Source organism: Astyanax mexicanus, chromosome 5 (assembly GCF_023375975.1).
Source record: "Astyanax mexicanus isolate ESR-SI-001 chromosome 5, AstMex3_surface, whole genome shotgun sequence".
Classification (NCBI taxonomy): domain Eukaryota; kingdom Metazoa; phylum Chordata; class Actinopteri; order Characiformes; family Acestrorhamphidae; genus Astyanax; species Astyanax mexicanus.
Window position 1 is genome coordinate 21154591 of NC_064412.1, and position 12909 is coordinate 21167499.

The window sequence follows — 12909 nt, forward strand, 5'->3', positions numbered from 1 at the left end:
CTTCATTAGCTGCTCTGTTTCCGTGTTTTGTCCACGCAGGTCACAGGGCCCAGTCTCCTGCACTGAGCACCTGCTGCAGCATGAGAAATGCAGCGCAGGTGACTAAAATAAACTCAATTAGAGAGGCATCATCACAGATAATGGGGAGGATGGGGACGGTGCGGCAAACAAGTGGCGTCACCTGGCTAATGTCAGTGTCGCGATGTACCTGGCAACAGTGAGCACAACATGTTATTGAGTGGGAGCTGTTTTGCGGAGCTGCTGCCGTGTGTCGGACTGAAAACTGTTCTGTACTGATGCGCCGTTTCAGTGTCGCGGTCATGACGCTAGTGTCGGTTTCTTTCTGATTAAGTTTAAAAGAAGCTCAGGCTTATGCTAATCAGATTAATTTAAGGGAGATAAAAGAGAGAGGCTCTTGTTTGTGTTCATCTTCTAAAAGGATCTGCAGGAATTGAGTGTTTTTTGTTGCTGAAAGCCTCTTCATCTCTTTATCTCTTCCTTTAGTCTATGAACTTCTGCTGTACTAGTTCAGAGATTAGTTCCCTTTTCTTCAGTTTAGCTTTGAGGCTTTGAAATCATTAGATGAATAAATCATTCTGAAGGTTTTATGATCAGCAAATGTTTGGCAGAGATCATTGCAGTGTGGGAAATCTATATTTTTATATCCTTTTCCGTGTGCAGAATGAAAAGAACACTGTGAAGAAGTGCAGTTCTTTCATTAATATAATTCCCTCTTTTTTTCTTGCCTTCTTTCACACAAAAAACAAACAAACACATAACACACACACGCACAAAACAGGGCCAGAGTAAACTCTTATCGGTGCTATCCAATGAAAAACATCTATCTCCAAAACAGCAACTTTACAGAAGAGGGAAATCTTTGAGTGGAATTCAGTCTAAAAAGAATTTCTATTGGTGCAAATAACATAAAAAGACACAAAAGTGAAAAGGTCTTGATTTTAGCGTTATGTACTCATACCAAGTAGTTTTTTTTTGCATTTGTGGTCCTCAAAGTATTCGTCTGGTATGTGTACCTTTTTTAACACATCCTCTCATCTATTATAATGTCTCTGATGAAGGTCAATATCATGATGAGGTTGATATACTATGAACGTATATTATCACGTCCAAAAAAAGACAAAAGGAAAGTAATTGTTTTTTCTTCTCTGCTCTTCTTTCCCTATTTTACAGTATGAATTTAAGGTAAAGAACATCAAAAAGAAAAAGGTTAACATCATGGTGTCTGTGGACGGGGTCAAAGTTGTGCTGCGTAAAAAGAAAAAGGTACGTTTGTCTACTTTTTTAAATGAACATGTATTTGTTTCTTATTAGTTAATTTCTCTCTGGGTTTAATTGCTTGAGATTGATTGATTTATAATTTACTTTTCTTCTATGGCTTCCCAGTGTACAATGTTGAGCTCTGTGAGGATGGCCATTAGTAGAGTTAGCTTCCCTCAAACATATGCAGTCTGGTGAAGAATGATTGTAGTGTTTTGCTTGTAAATGTCTGCCCAAATGAAGAATAATTATAGTATAGATGATGTGGCGTAGGCTGGTCATAAAGAGGAAGCAATCAGCTATAATTCGGTGGGGCAGGTGCAGAGCAGTCTGTCTGCTATACATGTGTAATGTCATCAACCTCCCCAGGTGCATGTTTAGTTCTGCAGTGTTTCTGAAACACTCTTCATAATGGGAAAGTGATAATGGGCTTACTCACACAGTATCTCTAAAAGTGCCCAAACACAACAAATCATATTTTTACTGCTTAAATTTCAGTACTTTCCCCCTTTCATACATCTTCTGGAAATTTTGAAGGGCATTTAAACCCTTTGTTCAGCTGTTTCTTTGATTTTAAAGCAATTGAGGCCATGAAATACATTATTGTTTTCTAATCGAAAAGATAATCATCAGAGTAGTTGAATATGTGTACTTTTTAAAGAGCAACTAAACCCAAAACCATATATTTTTTTATTAATAGCTGAAATGTAAAAATTTTAATAAACTGCTTAAAACTTTTATAAACATTTCCTAACCTTTAAAACGCATTTATTATTGTGAGAATTTTCGCATCTGCAGCGCCCTCACAGGTTCAACTGTGCTATAGGCGTGGATGGTTTGGTACTTTGGTACACAGACACATCATAATATGCAGATCAGTTTATAATACCGCCACCCTGGTAACGTCCACCCATCTGTGTCTCAGTTCAGCCAATCAGCTCTACCTCCTGCCCTGCCCCTACACCCATACATCACCCAGAGCCCCTCCCAAACTACCCCTCCAGATTTTTTAGCCTTTTTTAAATTTAAGCTGAGGGTGGAGTCAGCAAAAATCAGGTGGGTTAGTGCCCCTTTAAATGCAATTGGTGTAGGCACAAATGCAATGTAATGGAAGAAACCAATCAAATTGCTTATTTGGTTCACAGCCATATACTCCAGCACTTGCGATTTGTATTTAATAGGAAACTTGAGCACTTTTAAAAAGTGAGTGCAGCACATCAGTATGGCCATGATGAAGTGAATCTCTGGTCAAAGCATCTATTACTTTGATAAGTCTTAAAGTTAAGGATGAAACATTTTTTTGTCATGTTAAGCAAAATCCCAGGCACCCCACCCCACCACCCCCCACCCCAGAGATGTGAGCTCTCAGATAAAATCCCTGAAGGTCCCAAGCTTGAAGAACTGAGCTTATTAGGCCTATAACTTGTTCATCTTCATCATTAGGAAAGGTCAGGTGATGCAAATTTTAAATACTGTGAGTTCTTAAACTTTGCTTCAACAGTCAAACTTTTTTTTTTTTATGTAACTTAGGTTAGAAGGTCAAGGTGGGGTCTAGAAGAGCAAGACAACTTTCAGAAACAACTGGTACCGGTAAAATATTTAATTAATCTTGATATTGATTTAGGGTTATACTAATTTTGTCCATCTCAATGCACAAGTATGTTCTTTGTCTAGGAGTCATTGAAAAAAAATCTTTTCTGGGTAAATTATTAAAGTAACATTTAACCAAGTCCTGTGGATTAAGAAATGCGCAGATTTTAATTAAAATAACAGTTTTATATATTATTATACACTGATATGCCAAAAATCATGGGACATGGGGAAACTAGGATCATGTCCTATGAATGCTAAAGAACACGCCATTGACTTGTGGAATATGTATTTGGGGTCATGTCCATTAAATGTCGGTGTGATTTATTTTTAATTTATTTATTTGCTTTTTTAAACCATGGTTCTTTGTTTGTGAACAACGCTGGTCATAACCCTTCTATGATGTATTCCCAGTATACAATGTCCCATTCATCTGACATCCACTATCTGACCTTACTCCAACTCTGATCATGTACACCACCGCACTCACAAGATAACACCTCATAACCTATACAGATTTTATCATTTGCATATGTTAACGTCCGAGCTAACACTTCATAATGAGTTTACATGCTGCTCTCCCATGACTTTTTCCATGTCACTGTGTACCAATCAAATTTTAAACAAAAACATAAATCACACCTTCTATAAAAAGAGCTACAGATAAAGAGATGATGGCTTCAACAGGAGAACAATGATCCTAAATACACCTCAGAATCCACAGTGGACTTCCACAAGAGGAGCAAACTGTAGGTTTTATCATGCCCTTACAGTGCCTCAGGCTAAACATCACAAAAAATCTGTGGATAGACCTCAAAAGAGCAAGGCAGCAAGATTACCTTAGATTCTCACTGAACTAGAAACTTTCTTGTAAGAGAGAATAGGTGAAATTTCCTGAAACAGGAACAGAAAGACTTAGCTGGTACAAAAAGAGTTTTTTTGCCATTTTAAAACTGTAGAAAAGGGCAAGAAAAAGTAATCTTGCTTAAAATATTCAGTTAAGTGTTTCATCTGTAACTTTCTGGCCAGCTTTCCCTCACTTAGCTATTCACAGTATCAGAGATTTTGACCAGGGGTACACACACGCTCGCATGCTGCTGTTTAACCCATGGGTCACACCATGCTAAACCACCCACGAGGCGCGAGAGGTCATGCCATGGATTCCCATGAACAATTTAACACAATTAAATTTTTTGTTCATTGAGAAGCAAAATAAATTAATCACATCTCTGAGATATCTGCTCTCACAGATTTTAGTGCCGACAAATCATGTCTATCAAAACATCTCTGTAAATGAATGTATTCAGCTACTCTACACTATTAAGCTTACATTCATTGCTAACAGATGTGCAAATGCACACACACACACACACACAAACACAAACACTGCTTGTCTAGTCCCTCTTGAGATGCACTCAATAGAATAAGACTCTCCAGAGCAGATAAAAATAAACTTGAACCTAGTGGCACTATGCCTAATGCCGGGCCGTAAATCGATATTGAGTGTTGGTGATCTTCAGTCATCAAGTTCTAAATAAGTTAATGAGTTTGCTTTTAACAATTGCTATATAGGTGCATCTCAAAAAAATAGAATATCATTGAAAAGTTACTTTATTTCAGTAATTTAGTTCAAAATGTGAAACTCATATCATATAGATGTATTACACTTAGCATGATCTATTTTAAAAGTTTTTATTTTATTTTTGATGATTATAGCTTACAACTAATGAAAATCCAAAATTCAGTATCTCAGAAAATTAGAATATTAGACTTTGGACTTGATAGAACACAGTGGATCAACACCAGCAGATGACATGTCTCTCCAAACCACCACTGATTGTGGAAACTTCACACTAGATCTCAAGCAGCTTGAACTGTGTGTCTCTCCTCTCTTCCTCCAGACTCTGGTCTCTTGATTTCCAAGTGAAATGTAAAATTTACTGATTATCAGTGATGGTTTGGAGAGACATGTCTTCTGCTGGTGTTGGTCTACTGTGTTCTATCGAGTCAGTACAGTGTTTTCCCGGAAAATCTTACAGCACTTCACACTTCATTCTGCTGACAACATTTATGGAGATGTGGATTTCATTTTCCAGCAGGACTTGGCACACTGCCCACATTGTCAAAATTACCAATTGGTCTAATATAATATTCAAATTTTCGGAGACACCGATTTTTGGGTTTTTATTGGCTGTAAGCCATAATAATTTGTTATTGAAATAAAGTAACTTTTTAATTATATTATTATTATTATTATTATTATTTATTTATTTATTTTTTTTTTTTTAGATGTACCTGTACTATCCAATATATTGTAAAATAAAATGTAATTCTATCCAATCTGCAAGTCATTGCATTCTATATTTTAAATGTATTTACATTTTTAGCTTTTTATATTATATTTGTACATTGTATTACAAGTCTTTCTTACCTCGGCCAGATCTGAACTGAGCTCTAGCTCTGAATTGGCAGCAGGTAGTTTGACTAAGACCCATGGTTTAGATTTTAATAGTCTCTGAGTGAACATAAGGAGGTGCACTTTGGACAGGCATTTCAGTTCTGAATTGATCTATCCACTTAAACTCTATCATTGTGATGCTATTAGAAGACATGAAGGCCGTGCCAGTCTATCAAACCTTTTTTCTGTCTTGCCCTGTAGAGGCAGAATGACGGCATTAGATCTCTCTGAAATCTTTTCTGCTCTTTTTCCCTGTAGAAAAAAGAATGGACTTGGGATGAGAGCAAGATGATGGTAATGCAAGATCCCATTTACAGGTGAGCCTCTCAGTCACTGAGATTACAGTTGCAATTCAGTGTTGAAAGCACTTCTCAGTATCTCTTAACAGCTTGAGGTTTTTACTTAGAAAGATAGATTATTTGCATTCTAGACAGTTGCTCCTCAGAAGGATCAAATAGTTAGTCAAATTTTCTGTCTACAAGCAGGGTTCCCAGAAATATTGAGCTTTTGAGGCACTGCAATACATGTTTTAGCTACCGATGTCCTGTTCATAGAAGTTCTATGGTGCTGCACTTTTCTTGTGAACAGATATACCACCACCACCACCATGTTTTACAGTGTTTATTGTAATAAAAGAACATGTCGCTACTTTTTTTTTCTTCTTTTTTTCTTTGTCAGTACTTTAATTTGTTAGTAACTTTTTCAACATTTTCGGCAAGCATCAATCAGCTATATTAAGTGTAGCTGCATATTATTGGCTTGCAGTTTGGTGAAAGATGGACAGATGTTGGTGACAGATAACGTATGTTAAAATATACACAGTTGGGAAACCTGATAGTATATATATATATGCCCTGTATATTGCATAATATTTATACACACATCACCTCCTCCAGTCATGAAAAAAGGATTTAGTTCATGTCATTTTTTTGTTACAATTAGTTTTTTTTTTTTGTTTGTTTTTTTCTCTCTGAATCGGGCTTATCTGTGCATTAATCAACATTTCAAAACAATATGTCATTTCATTTATTTTATTTCTAATCATTAAGCAGTGTTGATGCATTGTAATAGATTGTCCTCATCATATTAATTTTCCTACATTTGTAACTCTCTATAAGTAAAAAGGGAGATGGTAATATAATAAATAATTAAAGGGGATATATTATGCAAAATTTACTTTTTGCATACCTTTGTATTTCCACTTGGGTCCCGACTGCCCCTGTAAGAACAAAAACATCTGTTTTCTGTGAGTCAGCTAAAAGAGTTTTGTGTCTGGAATCATATTGCTCTATAAGCTGTTTGTATGGCCCCTACATTGTGATGTCACAATAAGAAAACCTGCATAGAACCTCCCTAGCACCACCCCTCACCTTTTTCAACCCCCACTAGAGCCCCAGCCACCAACTAGATAAGTTGAAGTGCCGCCTCTCTGGGTCGGTCTGCTCTTTGAGAAATTCAGACAGTACACTGTAGGATTAACCAGCCGACTTTGTCTGATGGAGGAATCTGTACCTACTGTCTATGGTAAGTGAGCAGATGAGGGTGATATAAGTACAATTCAGTAACGAGTTTTGTGCTTCTATCACAGTTAAGCTTGTTCATGTTTTGCCATTTAGCACAAGCTAACACTAAGGTGTGGTAAATGTTCAATGTATAAGCTACATGGTGTGGCATGCAACAGCTTATTTGCGTAAAATTGACCGAGCCCTTAAACAGCTTATTCTGTGGAGGACTGAAACTGGCAAACATATAGAGATGGTGAGAGTGTGCAAAGTGCAAAATTGTGTGTTCTTCAACGTTCTTCAACTTGTGTAAAAAGAGGTATAATATATCCCCTTTATAATGTTTTTAACAAAAAATTATCCTGATCATTCAGTTGTACTCAAGTCGCAATTGATTAGTGTTAGAGCAAAAAAAAAATTTTTAGCTCCTGGGCTCCCCCTACATTCAGGATGTGCAATTTATTGTTTGATTAACCCCTAAAGGACATGCTTTTCTGGGAAAAGAAAAAACTTGAATTATGCAATTTTACTCAACAGTTTACATACTGTAGTAATGCTAAAGAAAATTTAGGTGTTGAATTTTTTTGTAAATCTTTGCATACTGCAGCCTCAGCTTTCTGTTCCTGGCTGAGAGAAGTGGAATCCAGCATGGACTTTTGTTGTTGTAGCCCATCTACTTCGAGGTTTACCACCAAAAATTGTACAGAGTGGTTATCTGAGCTACTTTAACCTTTTTGTCAGCTCAAGCTTCATGAATACTGCATTTCTGTTGAACTTCCGAACTGCTGCTCACCTGATGTTTTATTTATTTATTTATTTTATTAAGCAGTTTTAAAACATTTTTCTTCTGTACATTTCACTGTAGTTTAAAGACACAGTATCACACTGTGCATGTAAGCAGTTTAAATGACTTGTACTATTATGACAAGATATCAAGCTGCTGAAACATAGTTGTAACCTAAAATAACAGTTCCACGTTGCTGTCATTGCAGATGAAAATGTGTGAAGTGAAACCCTGGGTCCTGATCATTGTTAATGGAAAGTTTTGAACCTTTAGTGGCATCACAAGTCCAAATACCTTTCACTAACAAGTGGCCAGCACCTTAAGCTTCATATCTACTGACACTAGCAGGTGTAAATAAGTGTCAGTTAAAGGTTCTTAAAGGGCAGTGGATATGTACTTGACCAAACGTGTCACCTTTACTGTGATGGGGTGTGAATGAGGTGTAACCTCAGCCACTGTGCTCTGCTTCCTGCTCTGTGTGTGAATGTGTGGCAGTTTCATGGTTTATGCTTAATGAGGATCATTTATAGTGGTGTCCTACTTTTCAGTCCATGTTTTTTGCCTATTTTAAGTTTGTTTTGTATACCAGTGAATGTCTAAAATGCAGCACGCTGTGTTCCCAGCATGCACATATCCCTGTGTCACATCTATAAAGAACTTCTGTTAGCAGCTGTAAAGGTAGAGCAGAATTGTGCTGTGCTGCTGTGTTGATATTTATTCTCTAGGATATTGCACAGTGTTTACACCACATTTAAATTTTACTGAGAGGAGTGGAGCTGCGGGGGGTGTTTGCCCAGTGGGTTTTACAAAGCTCAGATAATGAGAAGCTGTGGCCGGGGTTGAAATTTCGGGATTAGCTAAAAGAAGCCCAAACCTTCAAGGTGGCTGCAGAGACTGCTGTGACGGAGTGGAGAATACAGACAGAGATGTAGTCAGCCAGTCTGGCCTTACAGATTACTTACACACACATACACACATGGGATTTGGGGACTGTCAGAGTGGTAGAAGAATGAAAGAAGTACAGTGCAGGTCATCCACATTAATCTGAATTCTCACCATGGCCATGCAGCAGCATGTCATGAAGATGAAGTTTGCATTACTGAAACATCTTTCACATACCATCCGCTAGACTGTCCTCTGAGACTGAAGACATGACCAGCAGAGGAATCAGACTGCTTCACACAAAGACTTGACTTTCTGCACAGGCTCTGACAGAACTGAGAGGGGTCTTTCTGTAAGATCTTGGCTGAATAAAATGCAGCCCAGCTGAAATATGAAATTCGACTGTATTCTTTTGTGTCGGCTACACAAGAGCATATCTGAAAAATGACGTACGAGCATGTTCTCACATTCTTCTGCCTCGGATTGCTCAAGGCCACCCAGTGAATGGCATGTAGTGTGAATTCTCTGAAATGAGTCACATACCAGTGAGAATTGGCATTGCTATAGGTGTGTGTGATGTGTGTGTTTGTGTGCCTGTGTGTGTCTGTGTCATTGCCTAAATTCAGTTCATGTTTTGTTGTGCTTTTCAAAGACTATGCAATTTCAAAATTAAAAATTAAAAATGTTTAAATAAAAAAATAAAAATAATAAATAAATTGGAAAGCTATAAGCTGTTGTTCATTTTAAATGACTAATATATTACGATTCTTAATTTATCAGCCTAATGCAGTTTTAGTTGCCAATTAATCAGTGCATCCCTACAATATTGAGGGGGAAACCCTGTTGGCACTGATGTTGATAAACATCTTATTATCGAATATTATAAATCCATGCTTTAGGAAAAATGTTTATATTCTACATTGAAAAATAGTAATTTAGTAAAATAGTCGTTGTTTGTCATGAATTATTATGTAATTATTTTTAGTTAATCAGCCTAAAATTGAAAGTGATTAATTAAGTTGGTCAAAAAAATGAGTTGCCAAGTATTCAGTAAAAGAATTTATATATACATAACTATATATAACAAGTTTTTATATATAGTTCATGGTTATCACTTTTATGATTTATTTCAGTTTAGTCTTTTTTCCGTTTTAAGGCTGTGTTGGATTTTTGTGTTTGTTTTTTATATTAGTCATTTTATTTTGTTATTTCTCTTCTAGCTTTCAAATCTGAAAAAAACTACAATAATATAAAATAAGTTTCATTTAGTTTTAAGTCTGTGTTCATTACCTTTGATTTTATTGATTTCTTTTTTATTATTATTTTTACTAAAAGCTAGAATAATATTTAATAAATGCAGAATATTAACAGTTCCAGTGCAGAGGGGGGTGTTGAGGCCGAGCGAGCTTAGCTTCCTAAAACACAGCAGTCTCTGAACTCACGCTGGGTAGTTCGCTGGAGTCGGATGTAGTCCAGTTTATTGTCAAGGGAACAGACGTTTGCCAGAAAGAGCGATGGTATAGCCGGCCGGCTAGGACTAGCCTTTAGCCTCGCGCGGATCCCGGCTCTCTTTCCGCGCTTCCGCTTACGCTCGCACCGCTTGCGATGGCACTTCCGCTGGGCTCCGGCGTCAGGAAACACCGCGGGCTGCGGCCTGGGTCTCTTAGCAGGCTAAGCTCAAGCAGCGTCTGCAGAACCTCGTCCGGTAGCGTGTTTTCTGGCTGGTTTCTCCACTGTAGCAGGGTCTGGCGGTGGTAGAACATGTGCACGGGTGTTCCGATGCACATATTTGCAGGAAATAAACGGAAAAAACGACAAATAGTAACACAAAAGCACCATTTAACGGACCCGGAGCGGCCAAGCTTCATTGTAAGCAGAAAGCTGAACATTCCACTGCATTTACTTCATTTAGCAACACCTCCCAGCCTCTCCAGCATGGCCTTCTGTAACACAGTCTGTGTAGCCCGAGTATAGTTCATCTCCCAGGCAACATGTGAGCTGCACGTCCCCATTAAAAGATGAGCTTGCTTGTCCTTGCTCAAGGGTGTTTGTGTTTGTGTGTGTGCACATGCTTGTGTTTGGAGGACAAGCTCAGCATCAGTAGCGTTTTATGACTCACATTAATGGCTTTGTTCCATTACAAGCTAACCATCATAACCACCATTTATCTTACAGTAACGCTTGGGGCTAACACTACAGATTAGATTACATTACATTACATTACATTAGATTAGTAACAGTAGTCTGTCATTATTTTAATGATGGAAATTGAGTAACCTAAGCTTTTAGGGAAAAAAAACCTATAAAAACTTCAGTGTAATTTGCCTTAAAAAAATATTGCAGCTGACTAATGTACGTCACAAATGCATACACTTAAACCTACAAAATTGTGGCATGCACAAAAACTAGAGCAGGCTTAATTTTTCTTTTCCTAAATTGCGTTTCAAATGATGTTATTAACACATAATATGGCCTCGTTCACATTACCTCTTTAATCAATGACAATTTCTTGGCTCAGATTAGATTTGAAGTATTTTTCTGGCTATAAGGCACACCAGATTATAAACAGGGTCTTGAAAAATGGTCATGAAAAACCTGGAAAAGTCATGGAATTTAAACATAGTGATTTCCAGGCCTGAATAAGTTTCCGTATTCCGTTTATGAATGGAGAAAATCTATTTTGAGCCAGTAATTTAGCCCTACAAAATGGAGCTTTCATAAAACTTTAAGCAAATCTATAATTTTTAAGTCAAACATGCACTGGATATAAATCTACACAGATTTCTCTCCTGTAAACTGTTTATTCGGGTGAGTAAAGCACTTCAGTTTATTTACAATAAGCTTAGATTTACAGTATTTTCTCACTGGGTGAGCGCTAGCTGTGGTTAGCAAGCCCTTAGCCAGCCGCGGTGAGCAGCCCTAGCCAGCCACGATTAGTGCTAGTAGACTGAGGAACCCCGAGTGTTCCGGTAACCCAGGGCGCTATCAGCTAGCGGTTTGTCCCATGTAGCTTGTTTTAACACAGTAAACACACGGACTACAGTCCGATATACCCACCTCTGAACTGTGAAAGAGCTAGTGCTGCGGTTAGCGGCTAATGCTAATACTGCTGCACTCAGCCCCAGTGATAGAGAAACTTCACTGAAACTCCTGTATGACGCTGTATTTTAGCTGAGTGGCATTACTGCTCCTTAATACCTGACTGGTAAAATTCATACATAAAGGGCACTGGATTATAGGGTGCACTGTCGATTTTTGAAATGAAAGGATTTTATGTGTGCCCCAGAGAAATATGGTATATCTTATTGGTTCACATTCCTACATGTTTGTGATCTGCTGAATCATCTAGAATGTTGCTTCACCGCGTCATAATTAATTTGCGTAAATTTGAGAGACTTTCAAGTTGAGAGAATTTCAACTCTGCGTCTTCCCATGGGTAGTGAATGTTCGCCTGTCCGTATGCCAGTGTGAAATGCAGTTTGAAATCTTTAGCCCAAATCAAGAAAAGGCAGCAATTGTGATTGTGTTTCGGTGAGTCTCGTGCATGATGCACAAGTATAAATGCTCACAGAAGCATAGGGTACAGGCTGCTTTCAAGTAGATGCGTTGACTCAGGGCAAAAGAATAAACCAGCCTTGTTAACTGTTAAATGCGTCTCTACCCACCTCTTAAAGATGCATTGTAACTCGTTCACACCTGTATTTTGTTCTGCCCTCTTATGATCAGATCACCCAAGACGCATGCTAATGCCAGGTGTAAACAGGGCCAATACGAAGCACCCAGGACCCCCAGCCACAGATGGCCTGGCTTTTTGAAAGCCGTAGGGCTCTTCTCGGCTTGCTAGACAGTTTGTTTACTAATGCCTCACTCAGGAGCGTGCAGCAGATTGCTAATGCCCACCAGCTCTTTGCAAAGTGTCATGTAGATGCAGTCATTTTCCCCATTCTCTCACTCCATCCTCTGCAGACCTCATCAGTGGAAATGCTTAACCCAGCCATCAACTGCAGAAGGAGGAATAAATTACTGCGCGCTCCGGCAGGAATGCCCATAATCCCCGGATGATAAATTACAGGTGTGCTTTATTCTGCGCATGGGCTGTGATCAATGATGTTTTTAGGGTTATTGCATGGCTGTGTTCTCTGTGTATATCGTATAGTGTTGGCTGTCTGTTGAGGAAATACCTTCTCTGTATTCTGCACGGTTTAGGTGTGCTTTATTTAACCTTAAAAAAGGGAATTAGCGGATTACACACAGTGCATACAAAGCAGGCTTGTAGTCAATATGTCTCAGAAACCCTTTGATCAGGGGAAAATGGACACAGGGACTGTGTGACCTACTCCTATCTCCCTTACTCAAGCACACACACACACACACACACACACACACACACACACACACACATACACATTCAGAGG

At 38.3% G+C, this 12909-nt stretch overlaps 1 protein-coding gene across 4 annotated transcripts in view; it reads left to right on the plus strand.

The window, feature by feature from the left end:
• Positions 1 to 12909, plus strand: part of nos1apa (nitric oxide synthase 1 (neuronal) adaptor protein a) — a 179027-nt gene that overhangs the window by 48143 nt on the left and 117975 nt on the right. For 2 of the 4 annotated variants that reach the window (XM_049479357.1, XM_007258372.3), the window contains exons 3-5: positions 1192 to 1284; positions 2809 to 2868; positions 5585 to 5643. In XM_049479357.1, the coding sequence (XP_049335314.1) occupies positions 1192 to 1284; positions 2809 to 2868; positions 5585 to 5643 (212 nt within the window). The remainder of the gene's footprint in view (positions 1 to 1191; positions 1285 to 2808; positions 2869 to 5584; positions 5644 to 12909) is intronic. The other 2 variants (XM_049479358.1, XM_049479360.1) reach the window with 2 other exon arrangements.